Here is a 23,222-nt window from a genome sequence, read left to right as displayed (position 1 = left end):
CCAACAATAAAAATGACCCATAAATCATCTGAACAATCCTGAAGCTCACTATAACTGATTTCATTCCTTTCTTCTCAAAATCTTGCGCAAAATAATTGACGATTGTTGCTTGACATCAACGACACGTCAATGTCAAGAGACAACCATTAGAACGATAATGATATCTGTTCTGGAAATCTTAGACAAAGCAAATTGGTCGGAAACGGATCAAGGGATTCGAACATCGGGATGGGGGCAAAGAAACAGGTACCAGGTTTAAATAAAAAAGTAACGAAATAAAACGAACAAAAACTGAAAAATAAAACGACAATAATACAATGAGGATCTCTTCTGGGGAGCCTGTTAAGGGTAACGCATCATCTTTGTTCAAAATATTTTGTTCAATTTTAAAATTTTGTCAAATCGACTCGTCATACTCAAAAATGGGTTTTTGTTGGTTGTTCGATTTGGAGGTTAGGTTTCGATCTCCCGCCGTGAAAAAGCCCATATTTAAGTAGGGTGACGTAGGCTGCTAAAACCAAAACATACATGATGTGAAAATGCGTTTCGTCTCACGCAACTGTCTCCAGGAACATGTTCACGGCGTTTCTCTATGTAAATTGTACACGCCCGTTCGAAATATAATCAAGTGCGTGGCTCTTGAAGGCTGTGCAGGCGACCAAATGTGCGTCTATTCATATCTACCTACTTCGATCAGTAACCTAGAAGATTCTAGACAATATTCCATATCTTAAATCGCTATATTAGTGCTCCAAATCGCCACAAGTTTCCAATATCTTATTTTACGAATTATTCAATAATAAAAGGAAAAAAATGAAGCGTTCTCAATGTTATCCATAAAGTGGATAAACGATCTACAGTCAAGCGTTCTGTATATTTCGATCAATCTAATTTCAAAAAAAAGTCGGCTGTATTTAATTCTACAAAAATATACAAAATGCGACTGAAACTGGCATTAAAACATGCTAAGTTAATTGTTACTCTACTCCAAAATGAAAATTAGGTTGTCACAAAAGTAATGACGTTTCTTATTCTTATTAAATAGCAACTTAACAAAATTAAAATGTATAATAAAAGCCACTAGACTCAATTTAATTATTTTATTATCATATCAATTAAAAATATCGATGCTAGCAATGGTTAACAAAGAAATTGTCACCACTTTCCGTTTTGGCTATTAAATATGCTGTAGAGCTTTGTAGAGTCTCACTGAACCCAATATTTGTCGAGAATTAAATTCTAGTGAATGGCTAAGGATTATTTAGACAATTTGTGATATTCCATATACCTTCAGATGCTTTAAAATTAGTATATTTACATTATGTTCTTCAGCATACTCGCATACTTTTATGTGTGAAAATAGATTTACTGCTGTATTAAAATGTGTATTAATGGCAGATATGGTTTCTTGCAGAATATTCACGATATCAATTTCACATAAATTATTAACATTTTATCCATATTTTACTTTAGTACCATACATTGTTAAAAATAAGTGAAGAACTTCTACAGTACATAATATTCTAAAACACAAAGAATAACATTTTAATAACATTAATATCACTTTATTCGAGCAATATAAAAACCGAGATTATTTTTGGGACAACCTAATGCCATATTTATAGCTCTTGCTCTCTCTTTCTCTCAAAAATAAATAAACAAGAAATCAAAATCCTATGAAAAGAATAGGCCTGGCCCATGCCACACGTGGTTTGTTATTATTGCGTCAAAAACCAACTCATATTTCAGCTCCGTTGCTAAGTGAGTTCCTTTAAAAGAAATTGTTTTGTACAAAAATGTGGAGCTGAAATAGGATGAACTTCGTTATTAATGTTATTATTTTTTATTAGTAAATAGAAACAAAAAATACTCGAGTCAGTTTGAGAATCGTAATAGTTAATAAAACAGAAATGAAATGGTTAATGGGTACTTATTTGTCAGTAGTCTTCAATTTATTTCAAAGAAAATAGGACTGATTAAATAAAAATCTGTAATAAATCATGTAAAAGACTTTTTTAATTGTTAAGTTAGCTCAAAAATAGTAAAAATCGATTGACGTAGATATTTTAGGGTATCCATAATTAATTTGTGATTATGGGTTTGAATGGGATCAAGTAGGCTATGGCCGAGTTTTTATTTATCAACTGTTAATTAAGTACAGGTGCTTATAATATTTGGAACCATAACCATAAGCGCATATTTATGATATGTATTTCTAATATTATACCCCTTTACACCATTTACAAAACAAAAAAAGTAGAAAACAAAGTATTTTTATAACAAAAGCTTTAATAGTAGTTCAGTAGTAGTAAAATCAGAACTAAATTTTATAAGCAAACTTGAAATTTAGTCCCAGAAATACGCCGAAGTAAGACATGTCAAATTTAATATCAAATAGAATATTTACACTTTACTGTAATGTATTAAACACGTTTGCACAAAAAGCAGTGGATCTCTATAAGAAATAATTGCCATAAACTTTTCAAAAATAATAAAGACACGTTAAAAAAGAAATAGTTTTGCAAAAATGATTAAAAGTTCATCATAAAATAGTTCAAATATATTTGAAAGCATTAACCTAGGTGCGACATCCTCGCTAAGGTTCAATAAAGTGCAGGTTGAAATATTTTATGACAATCTGAAAAGATTAATGACACTATATACTACTACATACAATATGTACACTCCAATATTTAATAACTGTGATGAAACTGGAGTTAAGGGGGTATATCAGCATCAAAAAGTTTTTGTTGTAAGAAAGTTTGTACATTACAGTTGACAAATGTTGTTAAAATTACTAATACGTCAAAGGAAAATTGTGAAAGAAGTGAAATTATGATGTTGTTACCCTACAAAATTTTACTTCATAGCAAAAAAAAAACAGGAACCTTAAGGAAAAAAGAAAAAGATGGAACCCAATTAAGGAATTAAGGAGGTGTACATCAACATCAAAAGGTTCTTGTATTAAGAAACTTTGTATATTACAGTAGCCAAAATGTTGTTAAAACTACCGATATGTCAAAAGAAAACTGTGAAAGAAGCGAAATGCTGATGTCATTTTGTGTAATTTTGCTTCATAGGAAAAACTGAGTAACTAAAAGATTAACGGGAAAAAAGAAAGGAAATTAAAAAAATAATAAAACATTGAAGGAGATCTGGATGACAAATATGAGTGAAGTCTAAAGAAAAAAAGTGGAGATAAAGCTAAAGAGAAGGAACCATTAACTTAAATATAAGGAAAAACTACTTGTGTGGAGTGTTCAGTCTCGACCATGACTGGAAGCACTATGCATCAAGTGCCAAGGGAGGGCTAATGAATTATAATCGAATATATAATCGATGTACGTATAATAACACATTTAGTTATGTTTTAATTGATTATTATTTGATAACTTGTTGACGTAATTATCTTCATCACATTTCCATAAATTTCGATTATAAAATTTGTTTGAAAATATGGACGGAATACAGAAATATTATGATAGGATCAATAAAGTTTTGGAATTAAATGAGATGTAATTTTCAAGATATCTGCACAAAAGGGCATATTTTAATAATAAATCAAGTGGACAAAAACCAAGCAAATAAAATTTACAAACTGTATTCTGAGTAATTTACAAATGCTATTTTCATTTTCTTATGGTCATCATGGGAACCGTTGATTGTTTTGATGACGTTTTGGACACAATTGTATATAACATCATCAGGTTTTCTTATACTAACTTTACGTTATAACTATCTAATAGTCGTGTAGTTCATATAACGAAAATCAAACATAAAATATCTGGAGAGAGCACATGTTATCCTACGATTATTTATTGTTACAAACACTTAATTAATAATATTAACTATTAAAAAATGTCTTTCCCACTTTTATTACTTTTGCAATATTTTATTCAAAATTTAGTAAAAAAAAACTAACGGTGACAAAATTTCCCCCCATTTCAAATCAAACTGTACAAGTGTCGGTAAAACCCGATTGATAAAGAAATAAAGGAAGAAAAATAAAACAACATAAATTTAGTCAACGTGTGACAGGCTTTTGGTTGTTGTTTTGTTTAAATATTTTGAGTTGCGTCTTCGTAGTATCGATCTGTACCTGCGCCTGATATCTTTGCTGTACTTTCCACCATATTTCGGACGATTGGCAGCGAGTTCCGTGATTTCGGGTATCCAACTAGCGAACACCGCCTGTCAGAGAATCGACATTACCCCTATTGAGGCTCCCCAAAGTTTATGACAACTGTTCTACTACTCAAACTAATTGGTTGACGATAATGGTGATCGCGAAAGGTATTACGTAACGTTTACTTTTTTTGTAGCATTATTACACGGTGATGCTTTTCCATCAGAACAATGAACGATGTAGTGTTAGTTTTTCAGTGAAAAATACATTTGCTGTACTATTACTTGTAATTGTAATGTAGAAAATTAGCAGTTGTCAACAAAATAAACGATATCAACTAATTTATATAATACAATATAGTACTTAGCTGTAGAAAATCACCAAAAAAAGTAAGGATATGGAAATGAACACATTTAAACATATAGTGAGCAAATTTTTCAAGAACTATAAACATTCTCTAATTACATCAGTGTTCAAACTACCCAAAAATATACTAAAAAATAATACACAGAGACAACAATTAGCAATATAAAATGTTAAAAAACTTATTTTTATACTCACACAATATATAAATTTTTTATCTATTGCCCTGGATTTTCAAATTTACAATAATATTTAGAAAATTAAAGAAAATTTAAAAATTGTTATAAAAATTTCAAACTAATATATATATATATATATATATATATATATATATATATATATATATTTTTTTTTTTTTTATTTAGACTTTAAGTTAAATTATTATCCTATACAAAAATACTAAAAATTATTATTAAAGATTTCTAGCATTCAAGATATAATGCTAAAAATATGTTTGTAGTTTCTTTTTTAAAGTACTCTTATGGGGAATGGAATAATAATTAGCTCTGAAAATGAATACATTTTTATAACAGAGTGTAATTTGAAGATTTGACAGATTTTTGGTCTAAAGGAGGTCGTAAATTAAATCGTCGGTGAATCGTCATTAAAAGTCAAATTTGTCAGTGACTGTGTACTGATTTACCGTTGAAACAAATCCAACGACGAAAATTAATATGGCTTGGACATATTTGTCAAATGAAAGGGATGCGAATTCCTCCCATTAGCTCCAAACTAAACATGGATCAGAGAGTTATCAGAAAAATTGGAAACTAACACTGTTCAAAGTCAGAACGGTTATGGTCAACAGTGGCGAATTTGGTGAATAATAAACCTTGGTCTATTACCACCAACCAGCGTATTGATGGATGATGATGATAGACACCCAGGATGCTGTAATATTTCTAAAATAATTGGTGGGGTAATATTCATTATATGAATATTGAATATAAATGGCGTTAAATGAAGAGTTGTAAAAAAATGCTATTCTAAATTCACTATGATTAATTGCAGACATGCTTTATTCTTTTATATCTGCAATGCTTCTAAAAATTGTCGAAAATTGTTTTCCTTTAATACAAGAAGGGATTTTACCATCATTCTTCTATCTTCTTGTTTTAAAATATACATAGCTGATATGGTATGTCCTTAACAAAAAAATATAATATTTAGAACTATTGTTAAAATTAAACTGTGTATATCTCTCTGGAAGTTTGGTTTGGTTTGGTAAAGGAGGAAATTAATTACAAGAGACGGCAATCAATAATAAAGTCCTGTTTTTTTGACAGATCCATAGAAGAACATACTATATAAAAAACTTTAATATGTTTTCCTGATTCTTAATTTAAAATCAATAAAAGCCAGTTTGTATGAAAACAGATGATCATTTTAAGAACTCTGCCGATTATAAAAATCATAAAAATTCATTATTTTTTGATAGTACGATCTGCATTTAAAAATATTTGTTTGGGATACATACTGTCTTAGCTTGTATTAGTTACTTGATTTCAATTACACTTTTATTCTGACATAAACTATCAGCTAGCTTTATATAGTATTATTTGGTTTGCATCAATTAATTTAAACAATATATGGAAAAATATTAAAGCTATTAATAATTATTGGAATCTTTTTGATAAAATTTTGACACTGGTTTGTTGTCTTCAGTATATCCTGTTCTGAAGCTAGCTGCTTAAATGATAATAATTTTGTATTATTACTTTCTTAATAGTACAGCATATGCATAAAAATAAATATAAAAATGTATGGACCGGGATAGGAGTTTTATTGCAAACAAATGACATAAAATGTGTCGAAATAATGTGCAGAATAATTTCTACTCAGATTACGATAAACACTAACTAATTTCGACTCTAATGTTAATACAATAAATAATACTCAGTCTAATAACCAGGGAACTGAACATCTGATACGTAATAGTTGAGACTAAAACTTGTAAAGGAAATATTATCAGATAATCAGGTGACTCCCATGTGTGTGAAAACTATGTTAAATAATTGTTAAAAACCAAAAATATATATATCAAAAAATAATTCACTAATATTGTGCGGGCTGGCTGTGTCAAAAAAAAGTTTAAAATTTGACCTGTTAATTCTGTTGTTAGTGCAAAGTCATGCTTTCATCGGCTGTAGTACAAGTTGATTTCTTTCGTTATGGTGTAAACAGATAATTATACAATATGGCTTCAGACATAGTGGGTTAAAATAAGCCAACAACATTCGTAACATTGTTAAGGCAAATGGCATGATAATTCAACTTAATTTTCAATTTTTATAACTAAAATAAATATTACAATTATATTAATTATATAATTATAAATTAAAATGATAAAGAATTATTGATATATTTTCATCCATCAAATAGCGAGACTTCGGTTAGGACTAAACAACAACAGCTATTTCAATTATTATATATATATATAACTGTTATTAACATGTTTTTGATTTACGATAGCCACAAAGAGAACTGAGTATAAAAATCATAGATGCTCGGTTGGCTCAGTGGTACAGGCGACAGGACGGTTGTGATAGTCGCTGGTTCGAATCCTGGTGGGGAATAGTCCTAAAATGTATGTTTGTGATTGTTTAATATTCGTGATTGTCCTAGGAAGAGTGTAAAATCCGACAACAAAATGATGTCAGTCATGCCAGTAACCAGGCTGATTAAGACCGGATGTCTTCTGGGATGATTTCTAAGTTGGTTACTCGCCAGTTGGTAGGCCTAATATCGAATGGTGATTCGAAGACCACGTTTATCTGTAGGTCCAGTCCAGAGAAACCGTCGTTAGTAAAAAGAAAACTTTAAAATATATATAAAAAAAATCATAAATACGTCAAGTTTTTGTATATTTCAGTTCCATATCTACTGCTATAAATGAATAGATTGATGACGTTATCTTAATTACAAGAATCTAGGTCACATTTTTCACTTATTTAAACTATTATTCATATTGGTATTCAGAGGGAGATTCGAACCATAAAAGCTTGTACAAAGGTAGGAAATTATTTTAAAAGGATTAGGTCCTTTAATATCAATAGTTATATTTGCTATTATTCTTCGACGTAGCGGTTCTTGGATATTTCATTTCCATATCTACTGCTTGGAATCTCGATTAACATCTCTCGGAGTATTAATATATATCCAACAAATTAGCAAATGGAACATTTTTGACATCATCTTAGTTACAGAACAATTATCTGGGTCACATTATTCACCTTTACTTAAAACATTATTTCCATTGGTACTCAGAGAGGAATTCGAACTAGTAAAGCTTATCAAAAAGATAGGAAAGCATTTAAAAATGATTGGGCCCTTTAATATCAATAGTTATCTTTTGTATTATTATTCGATACAGCATTAGAAAAGTTTGTTAGAAAATTTTACTCAATTTCAGAGGTAATAAGGACACGAATTCCTTATTTTAAGTTAATTTATCAGTGTTATATAATATAATATAAGTGTTATCTTAAAATTCAAGTTATTTATTTGTTGATTATATAAGAGTAAAATATATATTATTATTTAATTATATATATTTGAGTGTGGCAATAGAGTTGAATTCTAAAACTATTAAATTATTAATGTCTGTCTTAAAAATCGTTATATAAGAATATATTATAAAAGTATAATTTGAATCGACAAAAATTAAAAGTATGATATTCAACAATAGACAAAAAATATTAGGAGCGTAAATAATAACTTTTAATGCAATAAAATATTTAAAACTTAAACAAAATAAATATACTGATTGTCTAAAAAAAAGATGGATATAATTGATCTAGCTCAGAAATATGGGCCTTAACTCTTAATCACTAGTCACAATCAAGTTTTCTAGAATATACCTTTACACAACAACGTTTTTTTTTGTTTAGGAAGGAATTATATGATCTAAATATGAAAAAATACAAGAATGATTTATTTTCATTTGATTTTTGCTTGAATGACTTCTCAGTAAATGTTTGCGGAGTGTTTCAAAGTTTTAAGTAGTGGATTTTAAAATTCCTCCTGCTTAATACAAGTTCTAGATACTTAAAATATATGTAAATTAATTCATTTCTAAATAATTCAAGATGATTTTATCAACAAAAATGAAACCATTTTATATAATAATAAACAATTTGGAATGTATTGAAGCAAATAAAATTCATTTTCAGAAAATAAATTCATATAAGAGCATTGTTTAAAATTTGTGATTTAAATGAATTTAAAAAACTGGTGACAACATGCAGTATATTAGTTTTTGTACTTTAACTGATTTGAGAGCCAATATACTGGATAATAATCATGTTTCCATTTAGAATTATAAAGGTAAATCCAAATCTTATTCAAATTGACCGAGTGACACATAATAAACTTCTAACGATTTTAAATATGCATTCGAATTTATTGCATATAGATTTGTTAAACCCAAAACTCTCACCATTGTATTATTTATGCGGCTTAACGAATTTCCTAGTGCTCCTGCTAAATATCTACCGATAAACATTATTTCTTATAGAATACAACATTTATTGAAATACCTTTAAGTTATTGAAAAATTATTTATTCAGCAAAATAGATAATTAATGTTTGTGGGTCAGTTACCAAAATTTAGAAAATATCCTATATTAAATATGAATTAAAAATTTAATTAGAATTATAAGATGATAAATAATAATTATAAGATTATAAGATGATATAAATAATTAAATAGTAAATAAACATAAAAATCAATACATAATGGTAGTTTTGTCAAAAGGGTTTCAGAATTTTAGAAGCGATCCTGCAAGTTGTGTAATATATTTCAAATAGATACATACAATTCAGTCAATCCGGCAACACTACAGCATAATATATTAATTTTTGTTAAATATTCGTTTGCTCGCGCTTCTGGCTGTTCATTAAGAGTAGGCTCTGGTAATATTGCCAGTCTGTGTTATAACATGTAACGGTTTACAACCTTTTAATTTTCGCTATGACCATTATCATGCCATTTAAACCTCATGATGTTTAATAATGAGACCATTTTGCTCCCATTAATGCCCATAGCAGTAAAAAATCCTGATGTATTGGGTTTACGAATAAAGTTCTCAATTGTTAATGATAATTGACACACATAGTGCTAGAATTTGATGATTTGTTGAGTGAACGGTGGTAATATAAGCTGACGAACACTTTTAGAATCATTTTTAGGATTCTGTCATAGATTAAAATTTCATAAAATAATAATATTGCTTAATATAACAAAACCATCACTTATTAGTGACATAAATTTGGATTTAATTTAGAGTCTGACCGAAAATCGATCTAAATTGATAAAAAATATATTACGAACATAATGAATAAGACGTCCTCTAATATTGGATCTTGGCCAACATTCCAAACTATCTGTAACTTTTATATTGACAATCACAGCTGTATACCTAAGCCGAAGTGAAGAACTAGTCAAGAACCTTATATTCTTGAGATAGAGATTCTTAAGATGAAATATATTGATGAGATGATAATAAATGATGATGAGAGATGATATTCTTATAGATATACTTATTTTGTGTTATTCAAGTAGATTTTTTCTGAAAACTATTTGTATTATTAACTAAGTAACTATTAAATTTTTATTATTTATTATACTTTTTATACTTACGCTGAATAACATTGAAACAATGAAGGTTATTGTATATAGGGTTATAGTAGGTATAGTGAAAAGAAATCAATTATTTTTGCTCTATTCAAATGCTTAATATTATCCAATTTAAAACAAACAACTTGTTGCTATACAAATGGTAATTCCATTATTCTTATTTTATGAAATCCCTTGGCCATAGTTAAGAGTTTGGCTATATGGGAGCTGCTCATAGTGTATGGTTCCTTGGAAATCCCATCAAATACACCTTAAAACCTACCTGGCATGAATTCTGGCTTGGCCACCGTTAGTGCAGGCTCATCTCGCCTATATGACCGTTGACCGTTTGAGTTTTCGCTTGACATTGGAGGAAATAATCCACTTTTCATCATCAAAAAATATCTGCTTCAGAAATGGGTCAATTTTGTTGCGATTCACAAAAGGATATTCGGTTTATGAAGGTGTAACACGTGTGGCAATCATACATCTAGATTATTTTAGTATATAGACTTCTCTAAATAGTTCCAAACGGTTTTTGTCTAATTTATAGCTCCTGGAAAATAGAAATAGTTTTTATAGAAATACTACGATCTGGTTAGGCCATTTCCATGATTTTATCCACATTTTCAGAAATAGGCCTTCCGGACCATGGAGACCGTCGTGTATATGGAAATTACCAGAACGAATTCGACGACACTAAAATATGCTTAATTAGCTATTAAAGTATCATAACTTTAACCACTGCTCATATTTTCACCATAAGCCATCTTTGATGTGAATTCAAACATAACTGATTCAACCATTACAAAACTATCAAATAGGTTTTTTATATCAACTTCCTAATACCATCCAATATAAACCCATCCGACTTTTACACTGCGAGATATAATTGATAAAATGCATCTATTAGAACAAATGGATTCCTTTTTACTAGCCCTAATATATTAAAGCTTTAAGGTGATTAATCATCTGCAAATATATATCAGTAATATATTTAAAAGCTCGAGGATAAAGGTTATTTTGACGAGTCTCTTATTTATTAGGATAAGTAGCTACTTATTTGCCATTAAGTTGATTTGGTGGTAATAGTATGGTATACCTATATTAGGGTATAATAAAACTAATGAATGGCAAACTATTCCATGAATCCTCATTAGTGACGAGTAAAACCAGCGATTTGATAAAAAACAGTCATTATAAACATACAAGAATCCAATAAAACCCATGTCATATTGTCACAACACAATTGTCACAATTGGAAAGCCTATATCGGAAATACTGCCGGATAGACTTTATGAAGGATAACGATTAGGTACGAAAATATTTTAAACACTGCAATTCACTATGTTTCAATATAAAAAAATCTATTTAAATACCCTAAAACAAGCTAAACTTTATCTCGGATATCAGCAAAAATAAATGTGAAATAAACATTAGACTGATGGCTTAATTATAAAAAAACAAAAATATGCACTTAATAAAAACAAATATATAAAAAATAAGTTTCATAGCTCTAATAGGTTACCAAACCGTTATTGTAGAGATAACAAAAATAATATAAATAAATCAAACAACTTGTATAGCGTATTTAAAATTGTGACGATGAATATTTTAAATCTATTGATTTAAAAGTCTACAAAAGTTGGAATGGCGCCAGCTCTCTGGACCATGCATAACTTTTAAACACATAGCAGATATACGAGTTTCACAGCTGTTTATTAAAGCCCTCAAAATGACTCAAACGCCTTTCTCTTCGGATACAGTGGAAAGAAACTATCTTTAGCTGGCCAAATGTACGCGATTTGATATTTCTTTCAGTTTATTTTAAACTCAAAATTACATTTCGCTACATTCCGATATATTTTGGTGCTTTAGATGTCTGAAGATGATAGTAGAAGTGACATAGCAACGCAACTCTAGATCTGAATATTTTGATTATTTTATAATTTCATTATAATAATATAGCATCAAATAATGGGATGATGATGTTCAAACAATAATAATTAACTTATTTGTAGACCCAATACAATCTCATTAAGACATTAAATCGAACGAAAATTCAAGAAAATTTAATCTCACTAAGAGGGGAAATAAATTTCCTTTAATTTTGTTTCGTTTTTATTTATTTCGTTTTTTGTTTATTTTTAATTATTCTTATGGTATTGCAGTACCTCTTTCCATGTTCTCTCTTGTACTCGCCACAGTACTTGGACCTAGTACCTACTAGATCTATGATTTCGGGAATGCTACTAGCAAATATAGCCTGAAAAAATCATTGGCAAATATTTAAATTCTTTGTGCTGTATTTGGAGCGGTGTTAAAGCAGGATAACCTAGCAGGACGATGTAACAAAAGACGAGTTGACCAAAAATATTCTAAACTCAGATATTATAACATTTTAATTACTTTTGTCGTGTTTCAACTGCAAAATTTGTAATAAATATATGTATTTTGGTATTAATTAAAAAATTATCAGTCAATGATTGGCAACACTATTATATAAAAATCAAAGAATATATTTTAAGGAACCATGCCTTTCTTCAAATACAGAGTTTAAATTACTACATATTGTCAATGTGTCAATGTGTATAGTTAATAATAGGGGATAGAAGATTAATTCAACATGAATCTCAACACCAAGTTTTAATGGTGATACCAGGTCTAATGTTCGATATCACAGATTTTTGATTATGAAGACAAAATGTAATTCATAATATGCAATTCATAGTAAATATCATTCTAACAATAAGGAATATGGATGAAATATGAATCTGAAATCTTATATCTTTCTTGAAGTAAACTCTATTGGTTAATAAATAGAAACATCATTAGAAATAAAAAAATATATTTAATGGAATCTTAAAATGTAACTAGGATTAATATGGATCAATTAACATAAATATATCTAGATATTTTGAAATAGACAAAACATTTTAAGATTACACTAGATCGAGGAGTTTCATATAAAATTTAAGAAAACTCTGATTAATTGTTGAATTTAAATAATGTTGGATATTATGGATATGGATAGCGAAAAATTGCACCATATTCAATTTAAATTATATATTATAAATGATACAGAGATATGAATTGCACGAAAGAAAAGCACTGGCCTTTTGCCAATTCTATTTATCATAATTTCTTATTTTCGATAGAGCTTGTGTTTGATTTTAATAATGATCATTTTTGGCTAAAAGAATATTAGCATTATCATCAGAGATCTTTTTTTATAATAATAAAACAATAAAGCTAGATACTATATAATTATGTATAACCATTAAGTGAACGTCATTGCATATTCCAAAGGGCAATAAAATATAGTAAATAGGGACAGAATAATATGAAATAAATAAATTTAAAAGAAATTAAACACTACTGTCATAGATCTACTCAGCTCGAAAGTAGCCGAGGCGTGAATTTTATTACATCAATTATATAATTTGACTTCTGGATTGTTTACTTTAAATATATGTCATAAACCGAGAATCAATAATTTAAAACATTTAAACTAATTGATATTAAAACTCAAATAAGCGTTTGATGTATTCAATAGTCTAATTCAATTTGGGATCTTACTAATCCATATATCTTAAGTAATTAAATTACTTAAGATAAATATCGTAATATCAAATTAAACAAAATTGAAAAGAAAATTATCGAATGCTGACTTCTTGAGGAGAATAAGTTTTTTTAGAGGGATGTATTTTGTGAGAAGAGTGGTTTAGAGAGAATATATACAGCATGGATTGAAAATACTTCACGCCATAACGATTTGTATATTCGCTTTAAAATCAGATCGTATTCTTTTTTCTCATCTATAAAATTTATAAAAATATTTGCAAAATTAATATTATTAATAAAAATTACACGTTAAAAGCTGGAAAACGTTGCTTTGGTGCTTTTCTCATTTTAATAAATTGTGTGTAATATTGCATTTTTCAATTATTTGGACGAGTAGAATTATCTACAATAACACCTTTGGACTCGATGAACTCCATTAGACACACGGAACAAGAAATTGTCAAATGATAGAAGTATTTACGCTTGTTGATAGAATGAGAAATAACAATTTAGTGGCTTACTTGAACAGTGACTCAGAATGTGAAAGTGACAGTGGCTGTATGATGAAGATAGCGATATCGATATGTCGTACAATCTAAGTTTAAAATATGAATTTTCCCAGTAGTTACTCTACATAACATTTGTATGTGATTATCCATATATTAATATTTGAGGTTGTGGATATTAATTTAGTTCTAAACGATATTATTGGGAAAACACGTAGTGGAAAAAATAAGTTATTTATTAAAAATGCATAATGATTTAAAATTCACCTAAAGTTATCTTCCAACACAACACTTAATGAGCTTATCACTCCAAAAAGTTTTCGGTCTAACCAATAGATAGCATAATTGCTGACAGATCCATATGATTTCTCAATAGGAATAGGAACAGGAATATTGATATGTTATTTATTTCTATTTGTTATTTATTATTTTAGTCGATAAAACTAATTTTATGTTTCGTTAAACTGTTAAAGCCAAACAGACAAACGTTGCAGATACTCTTTACCAGAAAAATCAGCTATTATGGACGATGCGTTAATAAAGCTGAAGGATGTGCTCGTCTAAAATAGGAAAGCCATGAAATAGTTTTGACATCAAAAGGTAATGTGTTCACAGTTTTACACAAAAATATGTAAATGGTTCGCGTTTGTTCACTTATCTCCAGAAACAATGCCCCTATGCTTCACAGTATAGTATATAATATACTTTACGTTGATATATGACAGTGAATGAAAGATGGCTCCACTATTATACATCTGAATCAAAAAAATAGCATTGTGAACAGTAAAAGGTGCAAAACTCCTAACGCATTCTAATCAACTGGAATTGAAAAAATGTATATTGACTAATAAATTTGCATCTAACAAAAACAAAAATAAAGTTTTTCTAAATTATTAATAGATTGTCGATTTTTGGAGTGAAGAAAATAATTCAAAATTACACAAAATTTACGAATTCCTTAATTGTGACATCATTTTTGTTTACAATAACAAAAAAGATTGTTATCTAAAAAGATATCAATCAATAAAAAATAAAAGGCCCCAAAGATATAAATCAAGGAAGTTAGTATATGTATGCCATTTTAAAAATTAATAAAGTTCTTCTATTATACTTTCCATTCTTCTTCGTAGCTTTGTCAAAAAATTTTCGCCCATTATATAGTGAAAAAAATGGGGCATGTCAATTACTTGTGATTACAGCTCATCAGAATTAACAGTAGTAACATTTAAAAGAAGTATTTTTTATAAATAAGGGTAATGTTATTCCCATACAAAAAAAGTAAAAAGAAATCTATAATATTGTAATACTAATCTCATATCCTCGAACATCCAACACAAAATTATCTAAGAAATATGTAAATATAATTTATTAAAATATTTTTGGTCAACTGAAAGCGCGTGATCTGTGTAGTGTAAGCTGTGAAGCTCATCAAAAACGTATTACAAAAACACTACACCACCAAAGCTGTCCAGCATTATACGCGCATGCACATAAAACCTAAACTACATCATCCACTCATCCCCCACCCTATTTCCTAAACGTATCTCCATACTACTTGATCGAGACTGTCATCTAATCCGAATCAAGCGTCGACGTACGAACGAAACAACGGTCGAAACAAGAAGGGTGGAGGTAGAACGAATTAGAACATCCTTCGAATTTAATTTGAGGACTCAAAATCAAAACGTGTGTAAAAAGAGGGAACGGGGGAGTGATTTTCAGAGAAAAAAAACGGGGGGGTGTATAATGGATGAATGGAGTTAAGGTACGATGTTTTCGGATTCGGTTTCGGAATTTTTTTAACCTAAAACTAAAAGTGAACCCGTGTCAACTTCAACATATTGGCAGTGTGTTTCATTTTATACACTAGGCATACAATATTTCTATTATTTTTTAAAGGTAATGATATTTTGGTGACCTTTTTTGGTATCATTAAAAGTAATGACGCCGAGAACAACCATGTAATTATTTGTAAAAAAAATATAGTCGGTCTTTTCTTGAATTGGCAGCAATCCAACTGATCAGCAACTGTTTAAACCAAATTACATCCATTCGTAATGACCATAAATTCCAGCTAATTAGAAAACTAGCAATAGTAACATTCCTATTTTATGTTACATTGATAGTTTTTTTTAATGAATTTAAGGTTATAATAATGCTCAGTTAATGTATATACGGAATATTTACGCCATTATTTGTAATCGAAAGAAGTAAGATAGCAAAAATATTACCAATTTTTTAAGAAAAATCTCGAAGTTTCATGAAATACACTGCTCAAGATATATCAGTGACCAAATCACGAAATAGTGAAAAAATTTTGATGATTAAAATAATACGCGAATCATTGTCTTTTTATTTAATAGCTAATTACGACGTGAAAAGCACGAATAAATTAAAGAAGAAGAAGAAGAAGAAGTAAAGCGACAAGCTGACATTGCTATTGACGGAGAGAATGTTTTTCTTTAAATTTATTTGAAGCCGGAGAAGAATGAATATAGAGATAAGAAATGTGCTTGAGCGAACTTACCAAGCCGACCAGCAGAAAGAAGACCAAGAACGTCCTGCCGAGAACCGTGTGACAGAACACGTCGCCGTAACCGACTGTTGACATGGTGACGATTAAGAAGTAGACGCAGGTCCAGTAGGGTAAGGGGTGGGGGTTGTCAAAATCCAGAGGGTCGCCAGAATTTTCCAACTGAAACAGATAAAAATAGTAATAGCAAAATATATAATTATTTTCAATATCTATTTTAGATTTTTTAAATTATTTTTTTAATTACAGATCACTAATGTACAGTAATCACTAGTCACTGCAACAGCTTAGGTTTCCAGACACGTGGCTAGTCAAGATCATAGAGCAATAACATAACAGGTCAATGGAAAAGTCCCCGTTTATTTTTTATTCAACATAATTTCCTTCAAGGGTGATACACTGATTATCGCGACCCTCCAACTTTTCAATACCATTTTTGTAGTACGATTTGTCCTTTGCTTCAAAATAGGCCTCAGCTTCGGCGATCACCTCTCAATTCGACGAAAATTTCTTCCCAGCGAGCATTCTTTTGAGATCTGAAAATAGGAAATAGTCGCTGGGGACTAGATCTGGAGAATACCGCGGATAAGGAAGCAATTCGAAGCCCAATTCATGGATTTTTGCCATCGTTTTCACTGACTTGTGACACGGTGCATTGTCTTGATGAAGCAACGCTTTCTCTTTCTTCAAATGCCGCCGTTTTTCGGCGATTTAGTCCTTCAAACGGCCCAATAACGCTATGTAATAGTCGCTATTAATGGTCCTTCCTTTTTCAAGGTAGTCAATGAAAATTATTCCATGCGCATCCCAAAATACAGACGCCATAACCTAGCCAGCCGACTGTTGCGTTTTCCCACGCTTGGGAGCGGGTTCATCGTGTGCAGTCCACTCGGATTGGACTCCGGAGTGAAATCATGGAGCCATGTTTCATCTATTGTCACATATCAACGCAAAAACTCGGGTTTCTTACGCTAGATCACCTTCAAACACTGCTCCGAATTAGCAACTCGGCGTTGTTTTTGGTCAAACGTGAGCTCGCGCGGCACCCACTATGCACAGAGCTTTCTCATACTCAAATATTCATGAATAATATGATGTACACGTTCAGATGATATCTTCAGAGTTTCTGCTATTTCAATCAGTTTCAATTTACGGTCATTCAAAATCATTTTGTGGATTTTTTAAATGATTTCGTCGGTAACAACGTGTGGGCTCTTTTGGGCGTCCACTGCGTTCACCGTCTTCGGTACTCATTTCACCACATCTAAATTTAGCATACCAATCCTTGATGGTTGAATTTCCTGGTGTAGTGTCCGGAAACTCGGCATCAAGCCAAGTTTTTGGTTCAACTGTATTTTTTCCTTTCAAAAAGCAATATTTTATCTACAAGCGAAATTCCTTTTTATCCATTTTTTTTTCAGAATAACAAAAGTTGGTTCACTCAAAATGCTATAATTCACAAACTAATTATCCGACACCTGTCAAATGTATACCCGGATCTTTTCACGGTTAGAGCTAACTAAAAAACATATGGATTTAATTCTAGTAGCGCCATCTATGTGTCAGGCCGGGGACTTTTCAATTAATCTGCTAAAATATATAATTATTTTCTATATCTATTTTATATTTTTAAAATTATTTTTTCATTTGCAGGCCACTAATGTACAGTAATCACTAGTCACTGTACGAGTTTTGGTTTCCAGACACGTAGCTAGTCAAAATCATAGAGTAATAACATATATAGAGGATTAACTCAAATAGGAGAAGCTAGAAAATTCAGTTGCGTGGTCCCATCAAAGCAGGCACCAGACCATTTTTTTATGCGTTTGGTTCGTTCGTTTGAATTGTACTCAGAAAAGCGTTTGATTGATTCATCTATAACGCGATTATTTGTTTATGACGCCATTTTTGTGTGCTTGACAAAAATGCTAAAAGCATTTTTCTGAGTTTTTATGACTTAATTATGATCACTATTATTTGATTAGAATTCAGTCTGAGAAATGTTGTGTACCTAGTGTATGTACAGAAATATAAAGAATTAGACGTCGTTTCTCTCGTAACAAAAATGTATGAAATTTAATAAAATATATTTCTTTTTTTTTAATAAAAATTAAATAATTGATAACACAAAAAAAATATGGTAAAGGTACATGATTTATAATTATTTATTTATATATACTATTTATATAATTTATATACGTTATAGTTATACATTTTCTTATATTATATTTTAGCATATTTACATTTATATATATATTCATATATTATATTTTATATGTATGTTATTTTGTTACAATAAATTTTACCAGGAATTATACCTGACGTGACGTGATATATTAGTTACGTGGTGATACAAGTAAATCACGTGATACCGAAAAAGATCCTGGACCATTGAAATGCCTTCATGACAAAATATTTTCTTTAGAGATGCGAAGATGTAATAGTAATTCAACTAACCAATAAAACGCAGTGAAATGGCGATTTCAGGGCCTTTTCTGTCCACACAAAATAATTTTATAATTATATGTATTAAATTAATACTCTATATTGTAGGGATGCCAAAATGTATCGATTTTGTTGACCGATATTTTTTTGACCGATATATCGATATTTTGTAAACCGACATTTTTCGATATTTTTTCAAAAAAATTAATTATATTTCTTAAACATTGTGGTTTTTGATATTTGATTGCAAGGGTTTGTTAAAAATATCAATGTATTTTACGAAAATATATCGATATTATTTTTTCTTCGATATATCGATATTTTTTGAAAATATTGAAAATTATATATCAATATTTTTTAAAATAATTGATATATAAATGATATATCGATATTTTCTCGGTGGCCAACACCACTTCTGTATAGTACTCTACGCATGGCGCTAACTTTTATATTTAACTGTTACCATACTTACGGATGTAGTATTGGGAGCTTGCATGTATTTTAATTGGTGCATTCTAATAGAAAAAATGCAACATATCGTTAACTGTTTCTCCAAAAAATAACAATTTTAAATTTAGCATCATTGAGTTACTCAGTATACACTTACGATAATCATGGAACGATCAACATTGCATTTTGGACATTTATTACTTTTATTGTTTGATTTGAAGATATCTGCTGCCAAAGCTCAAAAACACTTTTAGAAACTTATCTAGATGTTGCTCCGTCATGTCCTAATTGTCGGTTTATGTTTTGACCATTTTTAAGTGGTGATTTTGATGTCAATGACAAATGACGATCCGAAGAATAAAAAAATCTGACAGCTTAGCAGATGATGGATATATAATTCCAGACGTTTACATGGAAAAGATCCAAAAGGGAAGATAATGACTACCATATCAAATTACTATAATTGCTATTTCGAGCCGTTTCAACATCGTTGTTTTATTGCTTACAAGCAAATAAGAAGAATTTTCATTTCATAGAGTATTGTGACTGGCGAAAGAAAAGTGGATCCACTGCAATTCCCAAGGCAAAATGTCCAGGGTGGTCCAGGACAGCCATGCTCATTTGTTATGTAAAACGGTCCTGACTATCCGGCCATCTGTATTAAAACTATCTGAATGGTAAACGGGTGAGACGGGTTGATCTGTTTTCTAATATATAAAAACCCTTAGTATCTCTTTATATCGCCGTTCAACAAGTCGCTTCTTCTTTGCGTTAAATAAAACAGTTTCTCAAAGAAAATTAATAGTTTTTTTGTTTAAAACCTTTTCATATAGTATAAATCATATACATTGAAGTAGAATATTCCGCGCCGTACAGACTGGTTGAATAGTTGTGTTGCTGAAAGTATGATCAAAACACATGAAAACACCTTACTAAAATACGTACCTAGTTAAGTACTACATCTTTTCGAATTATGTAATGTTAAAATATTTTAAGTAGGAGTTAGCGTTAACCTCTTTCAATACTAAAGTAAATGTATTATTTATTCTAGATGTCAGACTTAATATTAGCTCGATATATACAAAAGCTGATGAAAATATATCCGATTTATACAAAAAATTTTCCATCAAACAACAGCTTATACAAGTAAGGAAACTAAATCAAATAACTAGACCAGTAAATTAAAGCACAAATTGTTTCAATATCCAGATTATTCATCAGATTTAGCAATTACTGGATCTGCAATAACTAATTCACATTAATCTTCTTTTAACGATATTCTATTTGCTATGTAGGCAGTTTACTAATTAAATCTAGATGCTGTCGAAACAGTATAGCAAATAAAAAATTGTATGTATTGGAATGCAACTTTGTATCAACATTTCAAAGAAATTTATTATGTACTTTGGAAATGTCTTTCATTTAAACTTTTGTTTTTTTAGATCTATACGGTGGTATATATCTATTTTTATATATAAAAGCGAGTTATATTTGTTCACAATTTTTTTCTTAAAACGCGGACAAAGACACCTGACATCAAGAAAGTCATAAGTCATTTCGAATACTTATGGCATTTATAATTGCATCTGATAATTTGATATTTTAGATTTTTTAAAAATTTTGGAACATTATGTTCAGTAAAAAGGTTTCAGTAATAATGTAAAGTGAATTAGACGGGGTATCCAACAGATGTTAGAATTTTAGATGTTAACCCTTTATTATTTTCTATTTTATCGTTATCTATATTATTATCTTCTATTCTATTATTTATTTTATCTTTCTCATAATTCTTAAATTACTTTAAATTAAAGATAATAGCGTGTTATTGTAGCAACTATAAATTTTAAACTATAACTATAGATATTTGTTATAAATTATTAATAATTTGAAGCATAATTTTTTTTATTATTACTATTAACTATTCAACAATCTGCATAGTGGGCAATAAGTATTTCTTATAATTATAATGTATACATATAGAAAATCACTTTAATTGATCTTCTATGTAAAATATTATCTTAATTAGTTAGTCCTATTTGAAATGTTATTTTAAAATGTATACACTAACGCACTTTTAAAGTTCTTAAACAAAAACGTGTTGAATTACACTAGCTATAGGTTGTAGAGGGATATCACGTTATAGCACTTCATTAGAACAGTACGTACATCGGCAATAGCACGCAATACTGTTCTGGAGCCGTTGTAAGATGTATATGTATATATATATATATATATATATATATATATATATATATATATATATATATATATATATATATATATATATATATATGTATATATATGATAACAAGTATATGCTTCTTCCAAGTTAGGCGTCGGTCTAGAAGCATACCAAGATATTTAGCATCCACGTCTTGAGGAAGTTGGCAAATATTGATATTTACTGTTTGGCATGTTCTTCTATGCAGAGTGAAAGTTACATGGGTAGATTTTGTTTAATTTGCTTTAATACGCCATGTGTTATGCTACAGTATTTTATCAAGGTTTTGGAGGTTTTTTGATGTTGTTATTAGATCTTTGTGAGATAGTAAAATGGCTGTATTATCTTCATATATTGATCCAGTAGTGATTTTTGAGTGAAGCATACACAACGCGGCTGAAACTACTCAGTGGTTCCCTCCGTCTGATGATGGCAGCCTATCTAGCGTGTTTGCCTTGGCTTTTGCCTTGTACGCATTGCACGTTCATCATAGTCCGCGTTAAGAGAAATTAGTCTACGGTTTTATTTATTGATTTGTTTGCTATTATGGCTTTACAGTAGTTTTAGTAGAATGATCTCGCCCGCCTTCTTTCTTGGCCTCATTAAACGTCCTGTTATAGGTAGAAGTGGAAGATGGTTGTACGTTAATTTGTGGTCGTCATTACTTTCGTACCATATACCCACGTCATACTTCATACTTATTCTTTATTATTGTAATCAATCATTGCTATTATCCATTGTCTGTTATTATTGTTTGTTATAATTCTTTGTCATTGTTTTTGAATAATATTGTCCAAGAATGTTATTAACTATCATGGTAATATACATTATTATCCACTGTTGATATTATAAATACCATTACTTATCGATACAATTAATCACCCATATTATTAGCTGCTAGTAATAATAATTGTCACTACCATCACATTTCATTATTACTTGACATTAAAATTATATATCGTGATAATATATTTCACATGTATTTTTAAATTTACCAGTCACGTAGTCAGTATAAATTGGTGGCTCAGATACGATTTCATTTCATTTTGAATTTTGATTCACCTGACCACCTCGAGATCAAGATCTCTAATGCTTAAAATTAGTTTAATTTATTTATTATGTTTTTATTGTGTGAATATCTCTTATATCATTTATTTTGATCTGTGTATTTATTTGTTTAAGCTACTAAATTCTTTTATATTGTTTTATTTAAATATAAATTTAGTTTACGTTTAAAATTTGCACTACTTGTTTGTGGCCACTATAACTTCTCAATCACTAACTTAGTAAATTTTTAATCAAATGCATTGAAACTTTTTATAGAAAAGAAATGTTAACAATAAAATTAAGCTGTTTATAAATTATGTCATAAAATTTAAATCATATAATAATAACCA

At 29.5% G+C, this 23,222-nt stretch overlaps 1 protein-coding gene and 1 long non-coding RNA gene across 20 annotated transcripts in view; one reads left to right on the top strand and one right to left on the bottom strand.

Annotated features, from left to right (window-relative positions):
* Window positions 1–23,222, bottom strand: part of slo (calcium-activated potassium channel slo) — a 148,535-nt gene that overhangs the window by 68,782 nt on the left and 56,531 nt on the right. For 15 of the 19 annotated variants that reach the window (XR_013004265.1, XR_013004266.1, XR_013004267.1 and 12 more), the window contains exons 8-9: window positions 16,704–16,871; window positions 12,281–12,372 (exon numbers count right to left, since the gene is read on the bottom strand). Coding sequence is in view for 12 of the 19 variants with exons in the window: in XM_076394897.1 (XP_076251012.1) it covers window positions 12,281–12,372; window positions 16,704–16,871 (260 nt within the window). In the remaining 7 variants the exon portion in view is untranslated. The remainder of the gene's footprint in view (window positions 1–12,280; window positions 12,373–16,703; window positions 16,872–23,222) is intronic. The other 4 variants (XR_013004269.1, XR_013004271.1, XM_076394895.1 and 1 more) reach the window with 1 other exon arrangement.
* Window positions 9,139–11,772, top strand: LOC143190547 (uncharacterized). The gene is made up of 2 exons (XR_013004274.1): window positions 9,139–11,265; window positions 11,301–11,772. It is a non-coding gene; the product is annotated as an uncharacterized LOC143190547 (long non-coding RNA).

The sequence above is a fragment of the Rhynchophorus ferrugineus genome, unplaced genomic scaffold (assembly GCF_030347505.1).
Source record: "Rhynchophorus ferrugineus isolate W39M unplaced genomic scaffold, kcgeb_rfMv2 rfM2, whole genome shotgun sequence".
NCBI lineage: Eukaryota > Metazoa > Arthropoda > Insecta > Coleoptera > Curculionidae > Rhynchophorus > Rhynchophorus ferrugineus.
Note: the sequence above shows the minus strand (reverse complement) of the source record. Positions and strands in the feature narration are given on the sequence as shown.